Genomic DNA, 25,840 nt, shown 5'->3' on the forward strand with positions numbered 1-25,840 from the left:
GTGGGGGAAGGATGTGGAGTGGCATAAGAGAGGCCGGGATGGGACAGTGACTAGCGACAGCTACCGAGGAACTTCTGAGTCTGACAGTGTGTGCACATGGCCAGCAAGAAGTGGAGTGGCGGCTCCCTGGGAACCTGAGGAGCTGATGCCCCAGAGCAGGAGTCCTGGGAGTGGGGTGGGCGGTTGCGAGGGCTGCCAGGGCGTGACACCACTGCACTTAATAGCCAGAGAGTCTCTGCTAAGTGACTCCCCAGCTGTATTAGCTCATGCCATGTTTTAAACAGCATTGTTGGGTGAGCGTCGACATACAATAAATCACACATATTTAAAGTAGGCCACCTGATACATTTTAACACATGCATATATGCATAAATCATCACTGTAATTAAGATAATGAACAAATCCATTACCCCCCACAGTTTGCTCAGAACCCTTTGTAATCTCTCCCTCCTGACCTTCCCCTCCATTCCCAGGCAATCGCTGAGCTGCTTTGTGTCGTTTTCTAGAAGTAGCTCAGTTACAGCAATCCTCTGAAGGAGCCACCACTTTATTGTCGTCAACCCCTTTTGCAGACAAGAAAACAGAGGCACAGAGAAGTTCAGTGGCCCACCTGCAGTGGCATGGCGGGTGAGGGCTGGAGCAGGCTCTGGACTCAGGCGTGTGGCCTGCCAACCACTGCCCCTCTGCCCTTCCTGGAGGTTGAGGGGCCTGAGCATAGGAAGGTCTTTGCTGGGCCTGCTGGGCCCTTCTCAGAGGCCAGGGGAAGAAAGGAGGGTTTGGGAGAGGGTCCAGAGCGCCTGGACTTGACGCTGTGAGGGAGCGAGGGTGTTGTCCTGTGCAGTTGGCCAGGCTGGAGGGAGCCGGGGCGATGGGCAGTGAACGGACCTGATCTTAGCAGAGTCTGGGGAGCCTGTTCCCGAGGTGAAGGGGCCAGCGAGGGTTTCCACCTGCTGTGCTCGGCCACACCTCTTCTGGGAGCCTGGAGTAAAGGGGCCTCTGTCTGGCCACAGAGCAGAGGCCCGGAGGCCACTGTCCACAGCAGCCTGGTCTGATGGAGGGGAGGAGTCGAGTCCTCGAGGGTGCCTCTAGGTTCTACCTGGCTGGGTGCAGGGAATGGGTGCCTGGGCAGACCTTGAGCCCTGGGCCAAAGACAGTGGGCGTCAGGAGCCTCTAGAGCGTGACTCAAGGCTGGGCCCGCAGCATGCTGTCTCAGTGGACACCAAGACACCTGCCCAAGTCCCCACACTCCACCGTCGTCTCAGAGCAGAGCTCGCATGAGCTGGGGAGGAAGGAAGGCACTGGGGCCTCTTCTGGGTCACTGGGAAGGGACGTCTGGGGAGGGCCGATGCAGAGCAAGGCTCTGAGGGCTCTGGTCAGGACCACATGGAGCTGCCTGTTCCATGGCCCCTTTGGGATGACCGCAAACAGTAAACAGTAACACCTGAAACAACAAGTACTGACGAGAGGGCAGTAATGATCTCGGCTTCACGTTGGGCTAAGCACCACGGCATGGTGGGGACTCGAGAGTAAATATTAGGCAACGACTGTAAATCACACTCTAAGACCTGATCAATACCATGGAGGAGCTGCCTGGGGAAGGCGTGAGGGGCTCACGGAGAGAGACACCTCTGGGACTCTTGAGGCTGGTGCAGAACAAGGGGAAACCCTCGTCTGGGAACAGGACCTGGGTTCCATCCCTCGCTCTGTCAGCCTCTCGCTGTGCTTCCCTGGGTTAGTTGCCACACCTCTCTGGGCTCCAAGATTCTATTATCCCAAATCTTCTCTGCCACTCACCCATTTCTCATGATTCCAGGGTTTTCTGGACCCTTTTAGGAAGGCCTCAGCCTCCATCCACCTTCCTAGGAAGGCCCGGGCGTGGGGAAGGAGCGGGGTGAATGAGGGGCGCTGCCCAGACCCCAGCCGGGCCAGTGACAGGAAGGCAGTGGAGCACGGCACCAGGAGCGATTTTACTGGAAAGATGAAAGGAAATTGCATCTTTAATAATTCACCGGCCGGTTTGGAGGGAGGCAGGTTGGCGGGGCCGCGGAGCCACCGGGTGATCCCAGTCTGGGTTCCTGGAAATCCGCTGGCTCCAGAGCCTGCCCGAGAGGCCCGGGGCCTCCATCTCCTCCTGGCTGAGGGACAGCAGGAGCCGACGGAGTCTAGACCAGGGTGAGAGGTTAAAACACAGCCATCCCGGGAACCCGCTAAATTGATATCCCCAGCACAAAGGGAGCCTGCAGAATCGATACGGCAGCAGCCCAGGAACGCGGCCAAGCTGGGCTCCAGCGAAGAGCACGGGGCTCCGGTGAGAAGAATGGGGGCCTCTCCTGATGCCCCACCCCAGAATGCAAAGGGACTTTGGGCAGGCAGGGGTCACTGCTGCTGGGCAGCCCGGCCAGCTGGCGGGGTGGGGGGGGGCGGTGCAGGGGACACACTGCAGGATGTCTTCCGCAGGACCCGGCTTTGCCTTCCCTCCTGGTGGGACCCAGGCCTTCCACGGATCCCATGGGACTCTCAGCTCTCGTGGCCCGCCAGCCCTGGGTGCCAGGGAAGGAGCAGGCAAAGCCTGGGAGAAGCTGCCCAGCACAGGGCAAGGAGGTGCCAAAGATAACCCCCGCTGAAGAATGGTAGGTTCCGCTGTCCACAGACGCTGGTTTCCTTCCCAGCCCAGCCCGGAGGGTGAGCCCCTCCTGGGCTGCAGCCCCCCACCCCATGAATGGAGCCTCGAAGGTTAAGACGGGCCACAAGACCCTATGCTCCTGGAAAGACCTTTACCTCTGAGGGTCGTCTTTATTACTGGACCCTTTTGTCAAGGGCCTTAGAATCTTGTTTCGCTGACTGGAAGTGTCAGAGCCTTCCTGGGTGGTCAGCACAGGAATGGACTAGATTGGGGTGGTGGTGCGTCATAAGGGAGGATCAGATAGGGGGATCGAGGGAATCTGGGGGCCAGGGCAGGCTCAGGCAGAGCAAGCGTTGTTCAGCACCCCCCAGCCCCATTCTTTCCTGCTAATTAGCAAAGATGACTCAATCATCACAAGACACACCTTGAAAGCTAACAGACCGGCTATCTTTGACCAGTGGGTAAACGGAGACTCAAAGAATCCACACTTTCGTGGGCACCAGCTGGTTCTTAGGGAACCGGGGCTAGAGTTGGGGTCCTATGGCCTCCAATCCAGTGGAGTCTCTTCTCTCCACGGCTCCGATGATAGGAGGTGCCCGTGTGGCCTTACCTGTTGCCCAAGCTGGTGGTCATGAGAATCATCCCGACTCCCTGATCTCCATCCTCCCTGACCCTCTGAGGCTCAGCTTCTATCCCTGGAAAACTCGGCCTCCCCCCTCAGCCTCGTAGGACTGCAGGAGTGTCATACCCAGGAACAGGACTAATTCTAAGTCAGTCAAACCTTTCTGGTGGGTCCAGTGCTTCTGAGCACAGTGGTTTAAAACATCCGCTCATGCAGTAGAGCTCACTACCTCTTGCTGATAAGAATGCCTCTCTGAGCCAGGCGCGGTGGCACTGGCCTGTAATCCCAGTGGCTCAGGAGGCCAAGGCCAGAGGATTGAGAGTTCAAAGCCAGCCTCAGCAAAAGTGAGGTGCTGGGGCTGGGGATGTGGCTCAAGTGGTAGCGCGCTCGCCTGGCATGCGTGCGGCCCGGGTTCGATCCTCAGCAACACATACAAACAAAGATGTTGTGTCCGCCGAAAACTAAAAAAAAAAAATAAATAAATAATAAAAAATTCTCTCTCTAAAAAAAAAAATGTGAGGCACTAAGCAACTCAGTGAGACCCTGTCTCTAAGTAAAATACAAAATAGGGCTGGGGATGTGGCTCAGTGGTCGAGTGCCTCTGAGTTCAATCCCCAGTACCCCCACCCTCCCCCCCAAAAAGAAACAAAACAAAACTAGAATGCCTTCCTGGCCCTCACTCAGGTCCTCTCCTCTCCTACCTGACAAATAGTTCTGACGAGTTCGGTGGTCTTGCTCCTCAGGCCACGACAAGCATATTGAGAGTAATAAGAAGAGTTTTATGATGAGAGAGGAGGCAGAAAAACTGTAAAATGCAGATCCAGTAATTAAAAAAGCAAAGCAGACAGGACATGCCATGCTGATCCCCGCGGCTAACCCTGTATTACAGTCCAGTCTACTAATTAGTGTTGTCAAAATGACCCTGAGTCATCAAGAAGGTGAAACACATGGTCCCTGGGTTTGAGAAGTCGGGGATGTGGGTGATCCCCTGTAGAAAGGCTTCTACTTAAAAAAAAAAAAATCTTTTCTGTGTAAAGAGGTAGGAAAGGCTCAGAAAACCAAGCGTGTGGCACATGCCGCCTTCTGCACCAGGCCTGGTGCCTGGGAGGCAGAGAGCATCTCTGATTCTGAGACCGTCCTGGGTCTGTCCTCTCCCCCATGGAGGCTGCCCCCTCCCCGATCGTTAACCGTTTTCCTGCTGCTTCTCCCTGTTTCTCTCCCTCTTAGTTGGCTCCCAGAATTCATCTTCCCTAATTTTGGCTGTTCTGGTAACAGGCCCCCATCTGCTTGCTTGGTTTGCAAACAGTCACCCCGAGGCTGACCCCCATCAGGCCACTTCAGGAGACTGGATTCCCAGGCCACTGCCTTGATAGAGGCCTGTCCCCAGGGATTAATGGCTCCATCCCCAGGACTGCAGCTCTGTGTGGTCACCCACAGGACCTCATAGATGTCCCATTTCATATGCCTGCCTCCCCTGCCAGCCTGGTCTTAGGTCCTCAGCTGGGTTGGCGTGTGACACCTGTGTGGGTCTCCTGGTGGTGCTTGGCGGGAGCCATGTGCGGGCAGCTCTGCAGCACATTTGTCCACACCTCGGTGGGGCCCGTGACACCCCACCCTGAGTCTCAGCTCCAGAATGCTCAGGAGTTCAGACAAACCCCACCCCAACCCCAGTTCTAGGGGTGCTGGGGGACAGTGGGCAGGCTCTATTGAATGAATATCACCTGGAAGATCAAGAGACATGCACAGCCAGCAAGGCTGTGGTCTGTGCAGGACTCAGAGGACGTGCACTATTATTCAAATCTCCCAACAGTAGGGGAATGGGAATATTAGTGTCACCATCTTTGTGAGAGGAACTAAAGCACAGAGATACTGAGTGACGTGTCTTGCTGTTTTGAGTTGACATGGCACAAGGCAGACGTCACTGAGTGCACTTAGGCGATTTTATCACTGTGTGCGGGGAACACAGGTTTGAGGGGCAGGGCCACCAGCAAGGGCTTAGGAGGCAGCGGGGACCCTGTAGGAATCCTGCCCCTCCTGTTCTGTGGAAGGGCCTGGGCCACACTGACTTATCTCAGTCCCAGCCTGGGTTCTCCCCTAGGTGACTTGGAGGAGGTGCCTGCCTTCGGGGCTTGTCATGAGGGGATGAAAGAGCTGAACAGGACACACCCATGAATGTCCACTGTCCACTGTGACCCTGGGACACCCATGAATGTCCACTGTCCACTGTGACCCTGGGCAGGTCCCTTCCCTATAGAGGCCTCATGTCCTCATCTGTAAAATGGGAGGGTGGCTCTGACTGCAGCCTGGAGCGTTTGGGGGTCAGCTGGGGAAGAGGGCAGAGCAGCCTCTGTAGATGGAGAGCAAGAGCTGGGCCAGGAGGAAGGAGGTGGCCCAGCTGCCCCTGCCTCGCAGAGCCTCCAGGTGGGGGTCGTGGGGGCATTCCCTGAGGCACCAGGCCCCACCCTCACCGCCACTGCTGGAGGCTGCCTCCTCTGCTTCTGGGCAGCTCTGGGTCCCTTCCACTCTTCCTGTCCTCCTGGGTCTCCTGAGCCACAGTCTTTGCTGACCAGGCGCCTCCTGCTGACTGGAGCCCTGGCCCCTGGGGAACAGGTTCCTCTCTGATATCTCCTTCCTGTCTGTCCAGACCTTTCCCTACCAACTGAGGATGAGCCAGACTTCCAGAAGGAGGCCCTTGGTGAGCAGAGGCATGTGGCCAGGCCACTGGGACCACAGCCATCCTAACTGTAGCAGGACCCGCATCACCTGCAGCCCCAGGGAGCAGCGAAGGTGGGGCCTCTGTGACCTCCTCCAAGAGGCACCTCAAGTTTCTAAGGTACCTCTGTGTTCCTGCGTGTTCTGCTTTGACACCAGCCATCCAGGAGCCCTGACTTGAGCCCCTGCCTGACCCTGGGAGTTGGAGGTGCTGGAGGTGGCTGCCTGCTGCCTTGTGTCTGAGTGGCAGGTGGCCTGATGCCAGGAATAGGGATCCGAAGAAGCTTCTAGACCCTGGGACACCCCGACTCCCTCCAAGCAAGAGCTAGTTCTCAGGGTGTCATCTACAGCCCACGGGGGCTGTGGGTTCTGCAAGAGGCCTCCTCCCAATTCAGCTCAGAGGGACGGTCTTCCCAGAGCCGCCTGCACAATTTTCACTTAACCAAGAAAGCTGACGTTTCCCCGAGGGTCACAGGAACCCAATGCTGATTACTGAGGCTGACACCCCTGGCACTGAGCCGCGGCTGGGGTGGGACTGTTCACAGCCAACTCCTCACTGTGACTTCGACACCCCAAGCCACCAGAAGCAAGGCCTGAGAGCTCACGGGATTGTAAGGTTCTGTGTATGTCGACAAGTGTCTTTAAACCTGGACTGTCCCCGGGCACAGTGGCGCACGCCTGTGATCCCAGAGACTTGGAGGCTGGGGCCACCCTGGACAACTTAGCCAGACTGTCTTAAAAAATACATATATATGAAGGGCTGAGTACATGACTATACCACAGTGGACCCCAACACCCAGCATATCCACACAACACTAATTAAAAAATAAAGTTTAATTTTTATGCTATTTTTTTTTTTTTAACTAAGGAAGAGGCCTATGAAGGCAAAACGTGCCGAGGGCCCATGAAGACATGAGGCAGCCCGCATCCACGGCATATTTTATCCCACACTCTCGCGGTGACTATGCGGGCGGCCTCCTGTCATCCAAGATGACAGGCCACAGCTCTGCAAGTCGAGGAAGGCAGCGGCATGACCTGCTGTTCCCAGACATTCATCCTGCACGGCTTGAGACAGTTTATCACTGTGCTTGGTTCCTGGAGAGGCCGATGGCAGCTCCCGGCCATCCTGTCCCTTACCCTACCCAGGGTAGGGCATGCCAAGATGAAGTTTGCCCTCTGCCTTCCCGAGACCCAGTACTGGCAAGGGGAGGGCTCCCTAAGGCCAGAACTGGGAAGTGTTGGTGTCGTCTGTCCTGTGTTAGTTGCAGTTTGAAGAAGCTGTCAGTTGAATATTGACGGTGTCCCTTGACACGGTCCCCTGGGAGGGTGTCCCTCACTCCATATCCACCTGAGAGCCGCTGGCCTGGAGGCAGCTGAAACCCACCAGGATGCGTCACTCTTATGATGGCAAACTGCGGGAGTGCCCCATGGGCCCAGCCCTCACCTCTTGGCCCTGGTTTCCCCAAGTACAGAGGGAAGCCCAGCAGCCTGTCCAGCCAGCCTCAGCAGGCAGCTGTCCGCTGGTTGACCGGCGGGCTCCCTGGGGTGTGCTCTAAAGGGGACAGAGAAAGGAGGGGCAGGAGGACTCTGGGCTGGTGGAAAGGGCACTTGGCTCTCACGGGCACCCTGGCTCTCACACTGTCTAGCCTTGGCTCATCTGCGGAACAGGAATCAAAGCCATGTGTCTGGACAGGGGGCGGGGGGTGCAGCTCAGACGCCGAGCTCTTGTCCAGCATGTACAAGGCCCTGGGTTCCAACAAAACAAACAAGCAAACACCAGCACCCACACCAGCTCCCTTCCTGCTCCACCAGACCAGCTGAGACAGTGTGCGGAGGCTCTGAAGCCCCCGGTAGGGGACGAGGCCATTTACTAAGGCCTGGCCGCCTCCGCCCTTTGCACTCACTGTTCACTCGGTCTTTCTTTGCCTTGCTTGGTTTTTATTTTTTGGTACAAGGAATTGACCCCAGGAGTGTTTAATACTGCGTCACATCCCCAGCCCTTTTCAAATGTTTTATTTAGAGACAGGGTCTTGCTCAGTTGCTTAGAGCCTCTCTAAGTTGCTAAGGCTGGCTTTGAACTTGCCATCCTCCTGCCTCAGCCTCCTGAGCTGCTGGGATTACAGGTGTGTGCCACTGTCCCCGGCTTGGTTCTTATTTTATTTTTTGGTACAAAGGATTAAACCCAGGGCACTTTACCGCAGAGCTAGCTACATCTCCTCTCCTATTTATTTATTTATTTATTTTTGAGACAAGGTTTTGCTAAGTTGCTTACAGCCTCCCTAAATTGTTGAGGCTGGCTTTGAACTTGTGATCCTCCTATTTCAGCTTCCTGAGTCACTGGGACTATAGGGATGCGTCAGCACGCCTGGCTGCCTGGGTTCTTAAAAGGCCCTTATAAGTCTTATGGTGTGTGTGTGTGTTCATGTTCTGGTTTGTTCACCCTAAATAAAGTTTTCTCCTCCCCCCTTCCTATAGATCCAGTGTACACATAACTATTTTCAAAACAGAGAACACACATCAGCAGAGATGGGGGTGAAGTACAGAATGAAGCATTTATCATTTGGATGCTGGGGTTCATAGGAGCCAGTAATTCAGAAACTTCTGAGGCAAGACTAAGTCACTCGGAAAAGGGTTTCTGTTTGGATGACCTCCTTAGTATGACCTCCTCTTCCCATCCTCTTTGCTACCTTCAAACACTTTTCATTTTGATCTCCAATCTCTGCTCTTACTCTTTTGCATTTTGTAAAAAAAAAAGAAAAGAAAAAAGAAATTGACAAATATCTCATCTGTGCAATTAAAATGTTATTTCCCATTCAGGCACAGTGACACAAGGCTGTAAACCCAGCAACTCGAGAGGCTGAGGCAGGAGGATTGCAAATTCAAGGCCAGCCTCAGCAACTTAGCAGATCCTATCTCAAAATAAATAAGTAAATAGATGATAGAGTGGCCCTGGGTCCAATCCTTGGTACAAAAAATAAATAAATAAATAAATACATAAAAATAAAGAAAGAAATTATTTTCCTGTACTCTGGCTGTCCCCATGCGGTTCATGGAAGGGCATGACTCAAGACAAGGCAATGACCCAATCTCACCAAGGCCTCACCAGGCTCAGCCAGGGAAGACCAAGGGGCAGATGCTGTAATCACCACCAGAGGAGCGGTAAGACTGGCAGGTTCCCGCCAGAAAGAACCCACGGGAGCTGTTACCACGGGCCAGGTCCCCACTGCTTTGTCAGAGGGAGACTGTGCAAACTGAGGGACATGTCATCAGGGGATCAGAAATCTTTCTAGGACCCTTGGATGAGGACTTATTTGACCAACTGGTGCTGGACTCTTGGAAGCTGCAAGGCCCAAGTCTCAGGATGCCAAATGCCATAGGGACCTTTCCCGGGGCAGGTTTGAGGAGTGGTTTGCTAGACGGCAGCAAGTCAAAGCTGGAATGGGGGAGCCCCCACCTCCAGGGAGCGCTCCCACTCTGCACAGTGCCCAGCTCTGGGGCAGAAGTCGCTGCCACCCGTCCCCCGGCCCTGGAGCCAGCCTTGCCCTTAGTTGCTGCCTGGACCTTTGGGAGCGGCTGCCTTTGCTGAACTTACAAAGAGCACAGATTCAGGGCATTTGGGGTGTTTGGTATTGTTTATTTTTTTTTTTAAACCCACTTGTAGTTTGGGTTCAGCTGAAAAGCAGGACATACAGATGGAGGTGGGCGGGGCGCAGGCAGGTTTCCACTGCAGCTCTGGCCGGAGGCCCCAGGCCCTGCTCCGCCTGGGGAGGTAGGTCCTGTGGTGGGGCCCCCAGCTGGCTCAGGTGAGGTGGCCAGCCTTCTGGGCTAGTGTCCCGTGTCCCGAGCAGAGCTGTTTTTGCTCTGATCTGCATCTTCAAAGGCCCCGTCAGAGATTTCCCAACAGAGTGCCCAGCAGCTGAGGGACGCCACACCAAGGCCAGGCCAAGCGCGTGTGGGACAAGGAACGCTGGTCGGCTTCTGATGCCAGATAACAGCCTGGGACTGGGCTTCCTCAGGCCACTGTCTGGGGTGGCCCCAGGGGGCGGCTCCTGCTGGCAGCCCGGGCTGTCTGGGCCCCGCCCCTTCAGCTGCCTGGGGCGGGAGCCTCGGTGCAGTCCCTCCCCCTCCGCCCCGCAGAGAAAATAAAATAAAATAAAAATGAGAATAAATACCGACTGCGTCAACATTTACATTTACACAGATGGACAGGACGATCCCCAAACTGTGAAGGTTTACAGACTGGTTAAGGAAGGACAGACGACAAACTGGGTTTGGGGGTGCATGTTCTTCCCCAGGGAGGACGGTTGGGAGCCCTCCTGGGGTTGCCGTCCCAGAGCTCAGGCAAAGCCACCAGGCCGTGGGCAGCAGGAGGGTGGCAAGCAGGCCGCCCGAGAGGAACACGGTGACTAACTCATCCTGACAGGCGGGGCGGAGACGAGGACCGACATCAGATGGCTGTTCCCGGGCCTCCTACGAGCGCCAAGAACCGCGGGCAATAGGGGAGCAGCACAGGCCACGGCGACGCAGTGGCCAGTCCTCCCTCCCGTCAGACACTCAGAGGCCAGCTGCAGGTGACCTTCCTCTTGCAGTAGAGGGGCCGCTGGCCTGGGGAGGGGCAGGGCGCTGTGGGGCACCTGCTTCTGTCCCCTGTCCCTGTCTGAGTAGTCTCCCGTGGGAAGCTGCCCAGACTCTGACGTTTTAGGCTTTGCTGTTGTTTCTTTAAAAAAAAAATTTAAAAATGTTTTCCTTCTATGTCTGAAAAAGTAGCAGCAACCTGCATTTAGAAAAACAGCCGAAAGTGTTACGGATTGGCCAGGAAGCGCTTTCAAGCCATGGAAGAAACTAGGCAAACGGTTTGTCTAGAGCCACCGTGACACGACACGTAATTAAAAATATATTTATATATGTATACATATTTATATCTCACTTCTTCACACTGCTCTTCCCGGGCAAGAAGGGGCTGGCTCTGAGGCGAGGCCCCGACAGGCCGTTCAGAGGGACGCGCATTCGACCCATGGTGCCTGCGATGCTGCCTGTCTCTGCCTCCGCAGGGGACACCAGCCCCGCCACAGTGTCTGGGAGCCTCCTTCATGAAGAGCCCCTCCGGGAGCCCAGCGAGGGGTGGACCTGCTTCCACTGGACCTAGGCCCCCACTCCCGGCCTCTCGGGGACCCTGCTTCATTCTCAGCAGATACACACACACACACACACACACACACACACACACACCACACCTGAGGGAAGCCATCTCAGCACACGTGGGCTCTCCGCCGCTGCAGGAGAGTAGCTTGCCTGGCTGAGGCTGCCAGACTTCACGCTCCGGAGAGCATGATTTCCCTGGTGTCCTCTCTGAGCATCCCCAAATCATTTATACGTTTCTGTGTTTCTTTTTTTTGTGTGTGTGGTGCTGGGGACTGAACCCAGAGCCTGTGCAGGCGAAGCAAGCACTCTACCAGCTGAGCTATATCCCAAATCAGCCTGGCTCTTCCCTCAAGCCTCCGGTGGGGCTTCTGAGGTCCCTGCGCCTAAGGGCTGGGGAAGGACACCGGGCAGTAACAGCAGCCTGGGAAGGAGGGGCGGGAGGAAGGGGGCGGGGCCGGGGCCTGGGGAGCACGAGCCTCTTGGCAGAGAAAACCTGTGTCCCCCATAATTTGCTCCCAACAGGCTCTTTCTGGGGACTGGCGCAGGCTCCTGTCTTGGAGCTGGAAGCCCGACTGCAGAGGGTAAATCAGGGAGAACTGGGGAACTTCTTGGACCCACCCACTCGGCCTCCCTAGCCTCAGGAACAATCAGGAGAAACCTCCCCCACCCTTCCCTTCCCACTCGATCTGATTTGAACCTGGAGGCCAGAAAGAGCCTCCAGTCTGACCTAGGGCTTGGCCAGCCTCCACCCAGGAGCAGGTCGGATGCTGCTGGGCTCTGCTGGCATCTCCTGGGGCCTTATCAAAATATGGGCTCCATACCCCAGAGACGACCTCGTCCTCCTCTCTAGCCATCAAAGATGGAAGCCGTTCCTCTGGATGGAGGGACTTCCAAGAAACCCCAGCCTTGTTTCCAGGACAGTTACCGGACTGTCCCTGTCCTGACTGGATGAATTCCCCCCTTCCCAAGACCCTGGAGGGCTGGGCTTCTGGGTCTTGCTGGGGAGGAGGCTGGGGCAGCCGTCTAGCCCACGAGCCACCCTTCCAAGTCCTGGAGAGCAAGGCGGCCCCCTGCTCCCTGTTCCCCCCAGGATGAGCCTGGGACAAGCTGTGCGTTTTGGTTTTAGTTTGCCAGTCCTGTTCCCCGGCCACGTTCACCGCAAGGCAGCCCGCCCCCGCCCCTGCCCCAGGCCAGGACTGGGTCTAACTCAGTCCAGGGGCGACAGCATCAGCCCTTTGAGAGAGACAGCACAGGGGCTGCCGGCCAGGGGCTGAGGAACAGAGGATTCCAGCGGGGACCCCCGCCGGGGCAGAAGTTTCCAATTACCCTAATTGGCTACTGGCAAGCTGTTTGTGGCTAGAATCCTTCCAGAGGGGGCCGGGTTTGATCTGCAGCTAATCAGGGGGTCCTCGCGGGCTGACTGTGTGATCACATCGAGGGCTTTTTCATTGAGAGGAGAGACTTCAAAGCAACTGACTTTTGAAAAATAAAACACAATAAAATAAAAGGGTGCAAGCTGAGCCGCGGGCTCCAGCTCCCTCCTGCTGCCGGCCGACCCCCTCGACCCCCTCGGCCTGGGGCTGGGGCTGGGGGAACCCGAGTCGGGAGGGTGGAGCGTGAAGGTTAGAGAAAAGTGCCGCCCCCAGCTCGGCCAGGCTGACAAAGGCCCGCAGTGACGGGCGGCTGGTGGGGACGGTGCCTGCCTTTGTCCTCCCGGACATCTGCTACACGTCCCTGCTGCCAGTTGGCGACTGCGGCTGACAGCACGCAGGAACAATGGGAGCCTGACTCGACCCACTTCTTCAGCCTTCTGAGGTCCTTTCTGACCCACGCAGTGTCCTGGTGTGCAAGGCTGCTGGAGGCTCTTGAGCAGCGGCAGGGACAGACCCCGCCAAAAAGCTGGGCGGGGGGATGGGTGGAGTGGCAGGGGGTGGGAGGGGCAGGAGAGAGGATGGGCGAGGGCCAGGGCCACCAGGAAAAAGACACATGCTTCCCTTATTGGTGTGAGCTACGGGCATGCTCGGGTTGGGGCGGGGGACCTGGGAGGGAGGGGACGCTCCTCTCAGGGATCTGATCCCTTCCCCTGCTGGCTCCAGACTGGCCACCGACTCTGCCTGCCTTCCTGCCCATTTCTTTCTCCCGCCAGGGCCACCCCTGTCCTCCCGCCTGTCCATCTGGCCCTGTGCGCCAGGGCCCCAGCTGCCCGTGGGCTGCCCGCCAGGCCCCCCGGCTGTCAGGCTGTCAGTTTCTGGATGGTTCTGTTGTAGTACTGTGTAATGGGGGGCGTCAGAGGGTTCCAGCTGTTGGCATGGAGCTCGATGACCTCTAGGAGCAGTGACCGCGTCAGCATGGACTCCGAGGGGCACAGCATCTTGTCTCGGGCGCTGGCCAGGAGCTCCGTCATCATCTCGGGCAGCTGTTCCTCCAGCAGCCGGCCTGTACTCTGCAGCTGTGGGCAGAGGAGTGTCAGTTAGGGCAGGGTTTGGGACCCCATGTGCCCCCCGGCCTCGGTTAGGTGGGCTGGGGGTAGGGACAAGAAATAGCTGGAGAGTCTTAGGGACGTGCAGGCCCAGGTGGAACTGGGAGCTCTCCAAACAGGAGCGCTCACATTGAATACCGCCTGCAGCGGGCACGAGAGGAACCAGAGAATCGCCTGCTGCCAGGCCTGAGAGCAGTTTCCAGAGCACCTCTTTCCCGCCTAGAACCTCCCCTCCTACAGGAAGCCTTCCCTGACTGGAGCCACAGCTTCGAGTGGCCCCGTGAACTGATCCCTTGAGTGATCAGGTGGCAGTGTGTTCACATCCACTTGGTGTCTCTTTGGAAAAGAGCTCAGTCATTCTTAGCTGCATGTGTCCACGTGGAACCCGAGAGCGAGTAGCCTCCCGTTGCTCTCTTTCCCCTTCTCTCCTGCCGCCTCCCACCGCCCAGCTCCAGAACCGCTCTCTGCCTACACTTATGGCAAAGGGGAGAGAAATACGAACCGGGGTGGACGGCCAGCTGGAGGATCCCGGGAGCCCTACAATCCTGAAAAGCAGCCGCCTATGATCTCTGTCCCCATCGCTGCCCCAACCCGGCTTTGAGCCTCCATGGTCAAGGCTCTGCCTCCGTCACAGAGCCACCCTTGACCTCCGCACCCCGCCACTGACTCCCTGGGTTGTCCAGGGTGTGTGCTCGGTGCTCACACCTCGTCCACCCACCGCGTGTGTCTGTCCCCAACCAGCCCGGGAGCCGTCTGAGGTAAGGACCCGCCTTCTTTCCCCAGTCTCTCCAGGCACCATCTGGGACTCAACAAATGAACTGCCCCCTGGACGGTCTAGGCTCCTGGCACCTCTGTCTCCTGAGCTCCTTGGGTGCGGCATTTCAGCCTGGGCAGAGCCTCCTGAGAGGTGTGCTCATTAGTGCTGCCAGGCTGGGTCCTCGCCCTGCAAGCCCCCTCCTCCCAGTGCTCCACTCTGAGTGACTCTGGGCTATTTGCAGAAGGCCAAGATCCACCCCAGGGATGGGATCAGAGCCAGGCTCCAAAGGAAGAACCCAGAGGGAGTGTTTCAGTGAGCAGTGGCCACACATGGAGTGGCGACTCCCAAGGTGGCGGAGCCAATATGGGGGATTTAAGCATGAGGCACCTCCCCCGGCCCCGAGCCACCAATGCAAAGGGAGTTGTGTGGAGTTCCTTAAGTAAGTCATCAGTGTGGCACGCCTGAATCAAGGAAGGTGGTCATGGGAGCAGGGTGTCTGCCGCCCTAGAGAACCAGGCTCCTGCCTGCAGCGGGCTGCTCTCACCATCAGCACTCACGTGGCTCAGGGTGACAATCCTGAGTGCAGAAATTCCATGCTCACTCAGGTCACCCCCATCAGCACTGCTCAGCAAGGCATTTCCCCTGGACTAGTGGATGCACCAGTGACCCTGTGCCCCGCCCCAGCTGTGGTGTGCAGTGGGGCCGCACTGCTTACCTCCATAGAGCAGCAGAGGACCGCGTCTTCCTTCACGTCCTGAGACTGCAGGAGCTGAGAGGAGACAGCAGAGGGGAGACCACTCAGGGGGCACATGGGCTGCCCTGCCCTGCTCATTCCAGACCCGGTCCTGATGTCACTGGTGACAGTATCTCCAAGGCTGGGCTGGAGTGAGTGCTCATGAAAGTCAGAAGGCAGAAAGACAAGGGGACCGGGAGCACTGACTTCTTTGCTGGGCTTCAAGCCGGTGGAGGAAGCGGTCACCATGTAGTAGGGAGCCCAGGGCAGGTCAGGATGCCGTGAGGAGCGGCCCTCACAGAGAGGACAGCCAGTGTGCTGGGATCATCCAGTTAACAGCTGGGCAGTGGAAATTCTCAGGGAAATAAAATTAGCTTAGGGATGTTCAATCAGCGACTCCCCTGTGTGTGAGGAAGCTTAGCTGCTGGGTCAGAAGCTCTGGGCCCTGGCCACGGAGGACGCCCAGCAATCAAACCTCTCCTCCACTGGCCCGACGCGGCCCATGTCCACAATCAAGGCTGCAGGCACTTACCAGAGAAACCCAGGTCACAGCCAGGCTGCTCAGTGGCCAGCCTGGCCACGCCCCTGGCCAGGGTTCCCTCTACCTGTTTGGCTCTTTCTCTCAATCCTTCTCATTTGAAATTTAGGTATAATTCATATAACACAAAATTCACCATTTTGTGGAGGGGTACTGGGGATCGAACTCAGGGGCACTCGACCACTGAGTCACATCCCCAGCCCCATTTCATATTTTATTTAGAGACAGGGTCTTGCTGAGTTGCTTAGGGCCTTGCTAAATTGCCGGGGCTGGCTTTGAACTTGTGATCCTCCTGCCTCAGCCTCCAAAGCAGCTGGGATTATAGGCGTGTGCCACCACACCCGGCTAAAAATCATCACTTAAAAGCAATAATTATGTGGGTTTTAGGATGTCAAGAGTTATGCAACTCCCACCACTATTTAATTCCAGAATATTTTAATCATTCCAAAAAGAAATCTGTACCCATTAGTAGTCAGTCATTCCCCATTCCCACCCCATTCCAACCCTTGATAACTCCTAATCTACTTTCTGTCTCTCTGGATTTGCCTATGCTGGATATTTCCCATAAATGAAATCATACAATGTGTGGTCTTTTGTGATTGGCTTCTTCCACTTACAGTAATATTTCCAGAGTGCCTCCATTTGTAGCATGTCCACATCTCCAGCTCTGGACTTCACACTCTGGTCCCCAGGAATTCTCAGCCACGCCACAACCGCAGACTTCACTCCCCCTCCCTTTTCAGGGCTCAGCGGGGTCTTCCCCCAGCATCAGAGCATCCTCACCACTTCCTCCCGGGACACTTGTCTGGCTCCCTCCACAAGAAGGGAAGCTCCACCAGGGCAGGGCCTTTGTTGGCCACTGCTGTCCCAGAACCTGGCACCGTGTCTGGTGCACAGTAAGCACGTGGTAAATAGCTGCTAGCAAACACATTGGGAGGCAGGGAGATGACCCACCCAGCTGCCAGAGCTGTAAGAGGGATGGAAAGAGCCCTGTAAGCAGAGGGTCTGCAAGGCACCGTCCTGGGAATGGTGAACCTCAGGGGGACATGGGTACTGTCACCCCATACACCTCCCTCACCCAAACACACCGTGGATGTGGAGATACGAGCTGGTAGAGCTTCATAGCTGGCAATTTGGTGACAATTATTAATGTCCCACGTGTTCACTTCTTCTGACCCAGTGATAGTACTTCTAGGAATTTCTTTTGCACATGTTCCCCACACATGCCATATGATCCACCCCCCCACACACACACACTATTCGCTGCACTATTGTTAGAGCAAAAGGCAGAAGGTAACTTGGACGTCCATGACACATCTGCACAGAGGACTATGCCACAGCACTCAGCTGTCCCTGCCCTCCCCACTGCTGTCTGCTTCTGGAATTTCTTGTCTCCAGACCCAGAGCTGCAGATCCTTCAGGGTGGCTCCAACTGGCCAGTGCCTGGGGGGAGCTCAGGGGCCACCCGGGAAGGGTCTCCCTTATCTGGAGGACTCAGGAGGTCAGAGTGAAGCCCAGGACGCGGGTTCTGGGAGTCAGGGGTGGGGCTCACATTTCAGCTGTGCTCCCTGAGTCACCTGGGCCAGCATCCACCTAGTCCTCTCCACCAGGGGCAGGTCCCAAGGCCTCGTGGGAAGGGGGTCCTGCGACTATCAGGGATGGGGCTGGAGGGAAAGGTGGGCCTGGCCCCACGTCCTCCCCAGGGAAGGCGTGGCCCAGTGTGAACTCTGGGGGTCCCTGGAACTGCCTGCTGTGGTCGACTTCCCTTACACGTTTCCTCTGGTGCCTAGAAGGAGAAAAGTCCCTAAAATGGTAAAAATCACAAAAAAAGGGGGGAAGGTGAGGTATCTGGGAGAGGGAACTCTTGACCCAGAGTGGGTGGTGGCGGCTGGGGGAGAGGGGGAGAACCTGGGGCTGGTGGGAAGGTAGGAAGGTGGGCTCAGGATGTGCCTGGGGACTGGGGGACAGATGGAGGCTTCTCGTGGTGAGTGGAGGTGCACCTGGGCTGTCCTGAGAGGAGCCTCTTAGGGGTCTCCTACCTCCCCTGGGGCCTGCCAGATGCTGAGGTGTAGGAACAAGTGAAGGAGCATGATGGGAAATTCCTCAAAGAGCCAGAGCTGGACAAGCAGTCAACAGAGTCAAATGTGGTTGTCTCTCCTGGAAATGGGCCCTTCAGGCTTCTGTCCGTGCTGCACGGAGAGCCTCAAGCAGCCTCAAGGTTCTGTCAGCCGAGAGTTCTGCCCAGATGAGCCAGTGTCTGGCTCCTCGCTTCTGCTACTGCCCAGGGCCTGTGGCCTTCTGCTCCTCCTGACTTGACTGAAGAGGCTCCTCTGCGTTCCATATTCCTCTTCTTCTTTCTCTTCTCTTCCCCTCTTCTTTGTGACTGCATCATGTCCCCTCTGCAATGCCAAAGTCCCCTCAGGCATGCTTCTGGGGCTGCTGCCCTGCTCCCTCCCTGGCAGGGCTCTGGGTCTCTGACTGCCAGGGCAGGGGACAGCCTGCCTACGACTCTCAAGTGGCGCTGTGGGCAGGTCCTGGGCTCCACCCTTATCTCTTCCTTGGTTGTTTGGGAAAGTCCGAATGAAGCCAAGAATCACACGGTGTGCTCGGCCCTGCTGGGCTTTCTCAAGGAAGTCAGGAGTGATGGGGGTTTTCTATTTTCCTTTGACTCCACAGATGCTGGAGTGCAGAGATTTCGTGAAGGGAGCCTGTGGCTGCAGACCAGGTCTTGCCTTCCCCTCCAAAGCAGATGTGGCCACTCAGTGCCACCTCTCGAGAGTGGACTCTCAGACTCCAGGGCTGATAGGAGTGTGACTTCTCCAGCCTCCTCCTCTGACCCCAAGGGAACTTTGCTGACCTGGGTGCACACCAGGAAGTCCCACTGGCCACTATTTGGTAAAACAAGAGGCCAACCTGCCTCACCCAGGGAGCCTGACACAGAGCCACAGGGCTCCCTCCCCAGGACCCCTTTCAGTGCCCCTCAGGTTCAACAGCTTCTGGCACATCAGTGGCTTCCCAGGACTCTCTACTGGACTTGCCCTTTGTGGGCGTCATCCCAAGGGCAGGACCTTTCCTCTCATCCATTCTGGTCCAAACTTCCTGTTCTGGGTCCCATTTCTTTTCCTAAGTGAACCCCTGTTGGTGTGTTGAGGGGACCAATAGCTCTCTCATTTATGAATGCTCTCCTTGAGATCTTCAGGAGGCGACTGCTTTAACTCAAACACCGGTCTCAAAAAGTGGCCTCTTGTGGCTGGGGTGTGGCCAGGGGTAGAGCACTTGCCTAGTGTGCACAAGGGCCTGGGTTCCATCCCCAGCACTGGAGAAAAAGAAGAAAGTGGCTTCTTGAACAGACATCGTACTGGCATCTTAATGCTCATAGATGCATTATTGATCATAGCCCCAAAGTGGAGCTCCGGAGCGTGGGCGGATGGATGAATGAAGAAACAAGCAGTCTGTCCACACGGTAGAGTGTTATTCAGCCTTAAAAGGGAAGGACACCTGACATGCCACCACTTGCATGAAACTTCATGACAGCACACTAAATGAAAGAAGCCAGGCACAGAGGGACAACAAATGGCTGAATGCCTCCACTTACATGAGGTTCAGAAGAGTCAAGTTCATAGAACTAGAAAGTCGCTGGTGGCTGCCAGGAAGTTGGGGAGGGGACGGGGGCGTTGGTGTTTGGGGAAGATGAGAGAATTCTGGAGATGGACGGTAGAAATGGTTGCATGACCATGTCCATGGACTTAACGCCATAGAAATACGTATTTGAAAGTGGTTAAAATGGTGCAATTTTGTGCTTTACCACCATCAAGAAAATGGTTATTAAAAAAAAGGTAGTCGGTGTGGTAAGACCCACTTGTAATCCCAGCGACTTGGAGAGGTTAAGGCAGGAGGATTGCCAATTCAAAGCAACTCAGTGACCAGACTCTGTCTCCAAATACAAAATTAAAAAGACCTTACGTCTGGTGTAGCTCAGACATAAAGCATCCCTGGGTTCAATCCCCAGTACCACCACCCTTCAGAAGAGGGGCTGCACTGATGGAGGACCAGGGCTGCCCACTCTGGGAGCCCCAAGGCATGGGGTGGAGGAGGAAGCCCCCTCATCCGAGTATCTGGCACAGAGAGGGATGGGGGCGGGCTGGGGCAGGCAAGCCTCCCGCGCCCTCGCGCAGTGAAGTGTGTTTCTTGGATGAGAATCCAAGGCAATTGTGCGAGCCCACACAGTGTTTGTTCGGAAGCGAATGCATTCCTGTCCTATTGTCTCTGCCGGAGACTTGTTGTGGGCACACCCATCATATCCTCCCTCGGGGAGAAGCCAAGGTGATCTCGTTGGGCTGTGGGAGGCCCCACATCAACTAGGGAGAAAGAGCATCCAGAGTCCTCAGGGAAGGGCCACGGGGCACGGGCACACTGCCCAAGGCGTGCCCAGGATGGAACCAGGCTGGCTGTTTGGGAGGCCACCTGACAAGAAGGGAAAGAGGGTGCTGATGGAAGGACCCATGGGCTCCTTGCTGCACAGGCAGGGACGGGCCCTGGAGATCCCCACTCCCGGCCCTACCAGTGAAGGGGGTCAGCCCAAGGCCTGCTGGCCGGCTCTTCCTGACCACCCAGCTCACCAGCAGCACATTCTGTGGCCCTGGTAGAACAGGCACGGGCTGCCTAAGGCTCTGCATCAAAAGCTCAGCTTGGATCCTGCCCCCAGGAGCCTCCTCCTTTGGTGGGGGCACAGGTGGGCTGGGGCAAGGAAAGAAGGGGCAGGAGCAGGTGGGTGAGAGAGCGCCTGGGGTTGGCTACTGTGCTGGAGAACAAAGCCCACCAGAGTGCTCTGATGGACCTCTGGGTGGAGAGAGGGGTCAGGGCTTGGCCGGGCAAGCTGAAGGTGTTGAAGGAGTCAGAGTCCAGAGGAGAGAGAAAAAGGGAGAGCAGAGACAGCACAGGGACACCTATATCTCAGGAGGGCCATCAGGCAGCCAGGGCCCATTTGCCCTGCATCTCTATTGCCCCAAACCTGCATCTATAGTCGAGCCTATAGGTCAGCACAGGAACTCATGCTCATGGTAATGACCTTGAGCCTTCAAGAATAGGGTCAGTTATGCCTGGTTCTTTGTTCAGGGAAGCAGGGAAGTAGGTGATCTACCCAAGAAAGGTCATCATAGAAAATGTGCAGCAGGCTTGGAGTCAGAAGGCCCGTCGTCACTCACCAGGAGTAACCCTGGGTGCGCCATTTACTCACACTGTGCCTCAGTGTCCTCACCTGAGAAGGGGGATAATTCTTGCCTAGAATTATTTTGAGAGTCAACGGAGATAATGTATGTGAAAGAGCTTTGAAAAGTGCAAAACCTGATTCAAATGCAAGGTGTTATTACCTCTATTACATCTCTATCTTTATAGACAGATCTTCCCCGCAGATCTCAACACACTTTGTGTGCACCATCCTGTTTACCCTCATGACACTCTTGTGGAGACAAGCAAAGGCCACAGGCATTATTATCTCTACTTAATAGACAGAGAAACCAAGGCTCAGTAGTTAAGTCTCTTGCACAAGCCAGACAGACAGCGCGTCTGAGCAGAGCTAGAAGGAGCTCAAGAGTCCTTGGTCAGCATCCTCTTCCTTAGACACTGATTTTAATTTCTCCCAGATTAGCTAAACCTTATTTTGCTGGTTAGAGCTCATAATTCTTAATTCCATTGACAATAATCACCTGGGTCTTCACAAAATTGAATTCATTTTATCTATCCTATGTCTGTGTTGGTGACCATTTACCTACCCATCCATACAGCCATTCTTTTATCCATCTATGCTCTCACCCATCTGTCTGGCCATCCATCCATCCACCTACTCACCTACTCATCCATCTTTCCATCCATCCATCTATCCATCCATCCATCACTCCACCCACATACCTATCCTTTCAACAACATTTATGGAATATCTACCATGTGCTAAACGTGGTGTGAGTACAGAGACAACAAGAATAAGACTTATAATTTACAGTTTGTAGGGGGAAATCCAGAGGCTTTTGTTAGGCATATGGGGTTGGAGCGTGGGATAGAATGTGGGGGGGAACCTCCAGAAATATGTGCATAAGCTAAAAATGTGAGAAAGCACAGAGCTTTAGTGCACCAGTACTCCAAGGTTCCTAAAATACATGGTCCTGGGTGAGGGGAGGGGAAGAATATAATGATAAAGAAGGCAAGGGCCACATCCTGAATGGCTCTACATGCTATGCTAATGAGTTTGGGTTTTGTTTTTTTTTTTTCTCTTTTCCCAGTACTGGGAATTAAACCCAGGGCCTCACACATGCTAGACAAGTGTTCTACCACCTAGCCACATCCCCAGCCCTTTTTATTATTGTGAGACAGTTTCTCACTAAATTGTCCAGACTGGTCTTGAACTTGAACTTACAATCCAGCCTCCTGACTAGCTGGGATTACAAATGTGTGCCATTGGGCCTGACCTGATTTTATCCCAAGGGGCTGGAGAATCATTGAATGATTTTAAACTGGACGGCAATATGATAAACAATTGCACTTTAGAAAAGACCTTTCCTTGGGCTGGGGATATGACTCAGTGCTAAGGTGCTTGCACACGTGAGGACTTGGGTTTGATCTCCAGCACCAAGAGAAAAAAAAATCCTTTCTTGGGGAACCAGTAGAATAGAGGTCAGTGGAAGGGAGGTACTGGAGAATGAAATTGACCAGATTATATTGCTTGTACATGCAAAGCGTTAACAACAAATTCCGCGAATATGTATAATCGTAATGCAATAATTTAAAAAAAGGAAAGACAAGGGAAAATGGAGGGAAAACCCCCAAATCAACCAAACAAAAAAGATCCTGTCTTATACAGAGTGGAGGATAAAGTGGAGCTGGGAAAGGGCTATGGGGATTGGAGGCCCCTTGTGAAATCCCGGTGGCCTGAGTCGAGGCAGGCACAGAGGAGGAACGTGGTGAAGGCAGGCGTGAGAGCAAGGAAGCAGGCAGAGTGCAGCAGCCACGCCACGCTGGCCTGGGGGCTGGTCAGCTGGATGCATGGGGATGCCATCCAGGTACTGGGAAGGCCATGGGATCAGTGCTGGCAATCGTGGTCCTTGGGGATGATCAGGGGGGATGATCAGTGGGAGAGTGGCCATCTGAGGTCCTCCGTGCCCAGGGTCAGGGAAGCCAAGGGTGTGAATGAGTTGACTTGCAGAACACATGGGATGAAAAGAGAGGAGGGCGGGGCTGCAACCCTGAAAACCGCGAAACACCTCAAGGGTGAGAGGAGAAAGCCCTAGAGGAGGAGGAGAAGAAAGGTCAAGAGCACAGCCCAGCAGGAGGAAGTGACATCATGGAAGCCAAGAGAGGTCCAGGAAGCACTAGGCCAACAGCGTCAAACGCTCTGTGAGGTCAAGTGACATGAACAAGGACCAAAGTCCCCTGGATTGGGTGATGAGAAGAGGGAGGGCAACCTTTGCCCTGATGACTTCAGAGCATGGCAGGGGTCAGAAGGGCAGGCAGAGAGAAACACCTTTGCTTTCTTTTCCTTTTGGTCTCTCTTTTCTCCTCCCTCCCTCCCTAGCTTGCCCATGGAAGGACAGGGTAGATGCCAAAAGAAAGAGAGAAGCTTCCACAGGGTCAGTGGGGCTGCTCATCCTGGCAAGAGAGGCTGAGGCCTGCTTAAATGCTCAGTGGAGGAGCAAGGGCAGAGCCAGGAGAGGGCAGGACCAAGGGCACGGATCAACCTGAGATAAGAGCAGGGACGTCGCCCCTCTGAGGCGGGGGAGAGGCCGGGGACTGTGGACATAGGTGCTCCAGGAAAAGATCAGGTTGCCCATGTTCACTTGACTTTGAAGCCAGACCAGACCTGGGTTCAGACTGTGTCTCGTCTCAAGTTCACTTCTGGTCATCCTTGCTCTGAGCCCGCCTGCACCACAGAGACCCTCCACCTGTCACGTTCCCACTCGTCTAACAGGAGTCCTGGTACAGTGGCTGGGCTCAGATGCCAGGGAAAGGCAGGATCCTGACCTGGACTGTGGTCCGGGCCTGTGCCCTGCGGCCTGGCTGCCAGCCTCCTACTAAGGCGAGCAGGCGGGCAGGCACCCTAACTGCGGACCAGGCGCCCCAGGGGGAATAATTAGCCTCCTTCCTGCAGAGCTTGCAAACTGCCCTGTACAAAGTGGCGGCAGTAAATGTCACATGGGGGAATACTTCATCCCACAGCTGGCCCGAGGGAGTGGAAACGTAATCTGGGCCTCAGAGCACACGCTGACTCCTTCTGCAGACACTGGAGCCAGAGGCAGGGCCCACCGCTCCAGTGGCTCCTTTGGGGGCTGCGCTCCGGGTCAGAGTCCCAGATGGGAGGGGAATTCTGTTCACAGGCCCTGCGGCCCTCAATTCCCAGCACCTGGGGGTTGGGCGTGAAACGCAGGGAAGTCAGCTGTGTCTGCACTCAACACCTCAGCCTCTCCTCTAGTGCCTTCTAGAAGCTCTGACAGCCCACTGTGGCTTGTGTGCTCACCGCCCCAACCTCCCCACATCCCCTCTCAGGTGGACACAAGACACCTGGGGCAGCTCTGGGCTGGCCCCTTCCCACCCCCTTCGGGCTCCTCGTTTTCATCTGGTTTTCCCCTTTTGGTGCTTGCTCTAGGGCTTTGTGTATATTTAAAAACCCATTTTATCCTACACCGGACCCTCTGAGCTAGAGACCACAGAACCGTCTTCCTGGTAGAGCGGCCAGAGCTGAGGCTCGGAGCAAACTGACTTCCCCAGGAGAAGACACAGTCTGAACCCAGCTCTGGTCTGGCTTCAGAACCAAAGTGGCTTATTCTGCCTCCCAGGGAGTCACAGCATGAGGCTGAGCAGAGAGGCAGGGAGGCGGGGTGAGTGCGCATCTGGTCCTCCTAGGAAGGTCCAGCTTTCACCTGTCACCCAGTCCTCAAGCCTGCCCTGGCCCCCTGGACAAGGGGAGGCTTCTGGAAGGCTGAGAGTGCTCTCAAGACCCCGGGGACCAGCCAGTGACAGCCCACTATCCACTTCCTCTTCCCTTCCCTTCCCGGGCTCCTGCATTCCTCCTCTGAGGGTTGAGCAGGATGTCTCTGAAGGCTGCCAAGAGCCCCTGCCCCTGGTGAGGGGTGGCTGTCCCTTCAGGAGACCAGGACACCTAAGCCACAGGCCACACCTGACTTCTCCTCACCTGGCTCCCAGGAATAGAGCAGGACCAGGATGGAGTCACGGCACTGGGCACAGTGTCCAGTGCTATCTGCTGGCCCTGTTGAAGGAGAGACGGTGCAAAAGCAGCGACTCTCCCACCTCCTGCAGGCAGCCCAGCCGGGGGCTTCCAGGACACCATGCTCCTCTTGCTACTTCTGAAGGAAAGACTGCAGTTTGTGTCTGTCTGGACGTACACAGCTCCCTGGGGGCGAGGCAGGGTCTGGGGGCCAGGCCTGGGCGCTGGGCTGGTGGGCAGGCTCCCCTCATAGGGCCTGAGTGGGAATTCAGGGATATCCAGTCAGGCGGGGACCGTGGCCAGGGAGGAGAAGACCAGGACAGGGCAGGGGAGGCCTGTGCTGCCCTCTGCTCCCAGCTGGGCCTGCTCCCTGCAGGGGCTCCCGCCCCCCCATCTCCACCCACTTGAGGCCTGGACTTGACCTTGCTGGCTTTGAGGGGAGGGTGAACAAGTCTCTCAGCAGAGGGAACTAGCGGCCTGCGAAGGCATTTTCCGCTCTCTAAAGTAAACAATCAAACAGGAAATTAATCGAAAAACCCACATCAACGGAAGGTTCAGGTTGTGATTTTCACAGCCCCAGAGCCAGGAAATTCAAGGTTATAGTTCCCATAGCAACTTGCCTGTAGAGTCAGTGACTGCTGGGCTGGAACAGGACCTTGAGAGGTCAACAGGGCCAGGCCCCTGCCTCCAGGAGGCATCACCAGCCGCGGGTCTGGACGTCATGGGTTACAGTGCCCTTCTGAGGGACAGAGGCAAGCCTGGGGAAGTGGAAGGCCGGGCTTCTGCCTTCAGAGCCAACGGTGAAGAGCCTCATGAACGGGGCCATCAGTTGACCTCTTGGAGACCCACTTGTCCCATGTTCTATATTTCCATATTCTCACAATTGTCCCCATATTCCTGTATGCTACAAAGTGGCTTCCTGCCTTCTTCACAGGCTGCAGGACACCCACGGCAGGGGCTGTGCCATGCAGTCTCCTTTGTTCCACACCATCCCATAGTAACCTCTGCTGGCCTCCAGCCCAC

The 25,840-nt window shown here is 55.8% G+C and overlaps 1 protein-coding gene across 4 annotated transcripts in view; it reads right to left on the minus strand.

Annotated features, from left to right (window-relative positions):
* Positions 1–10,132: 10,132 nt before the first annotated feature.
* The window catches only part of Ctif (cap binding complex dependent translation initiation factor), a 269,043-nt gene continuing 253,335 nt past the window's right edge, over positions 10,133–25,840 (minus strand). For all 4 annotated transcript variants that reach the window (XM_071602778.1, XM_071602776.1, XM_071602777.1 and 1 more), the window contains 2 exons: positions 15,051–15,104; positions 10,133–13,548 (listed from right to left, as the gene is read on the minus strand). In XM_071602778.1, the coding sequence (XP_071458879.1) occupies positions 13,333–13,548; positions 15,051–15,104 (270 nt within the window). In that variant the 3' untranslated portion in view covers positions 10,133–13,332. The remainder of the gene's footprint in view (positions 13,549–15,050; positions 15,105–25,840) is intronic.

Source organism: Marmota flaviventris, chromosome 16 (genome assembly GCF_047511675.1).
Source record: "Marmota flaviventris isolate mMarFla1 chromosome 16, mMarFla1.hap1, whole genome shotgun sequence".
Taxonomy (NCBI): domain Eukaryota; kingdom Metazoa; phylum Chordata; class Mammalia; order Rodentia; family Sciuridae; genus Marmota; species Marmota flaviventris.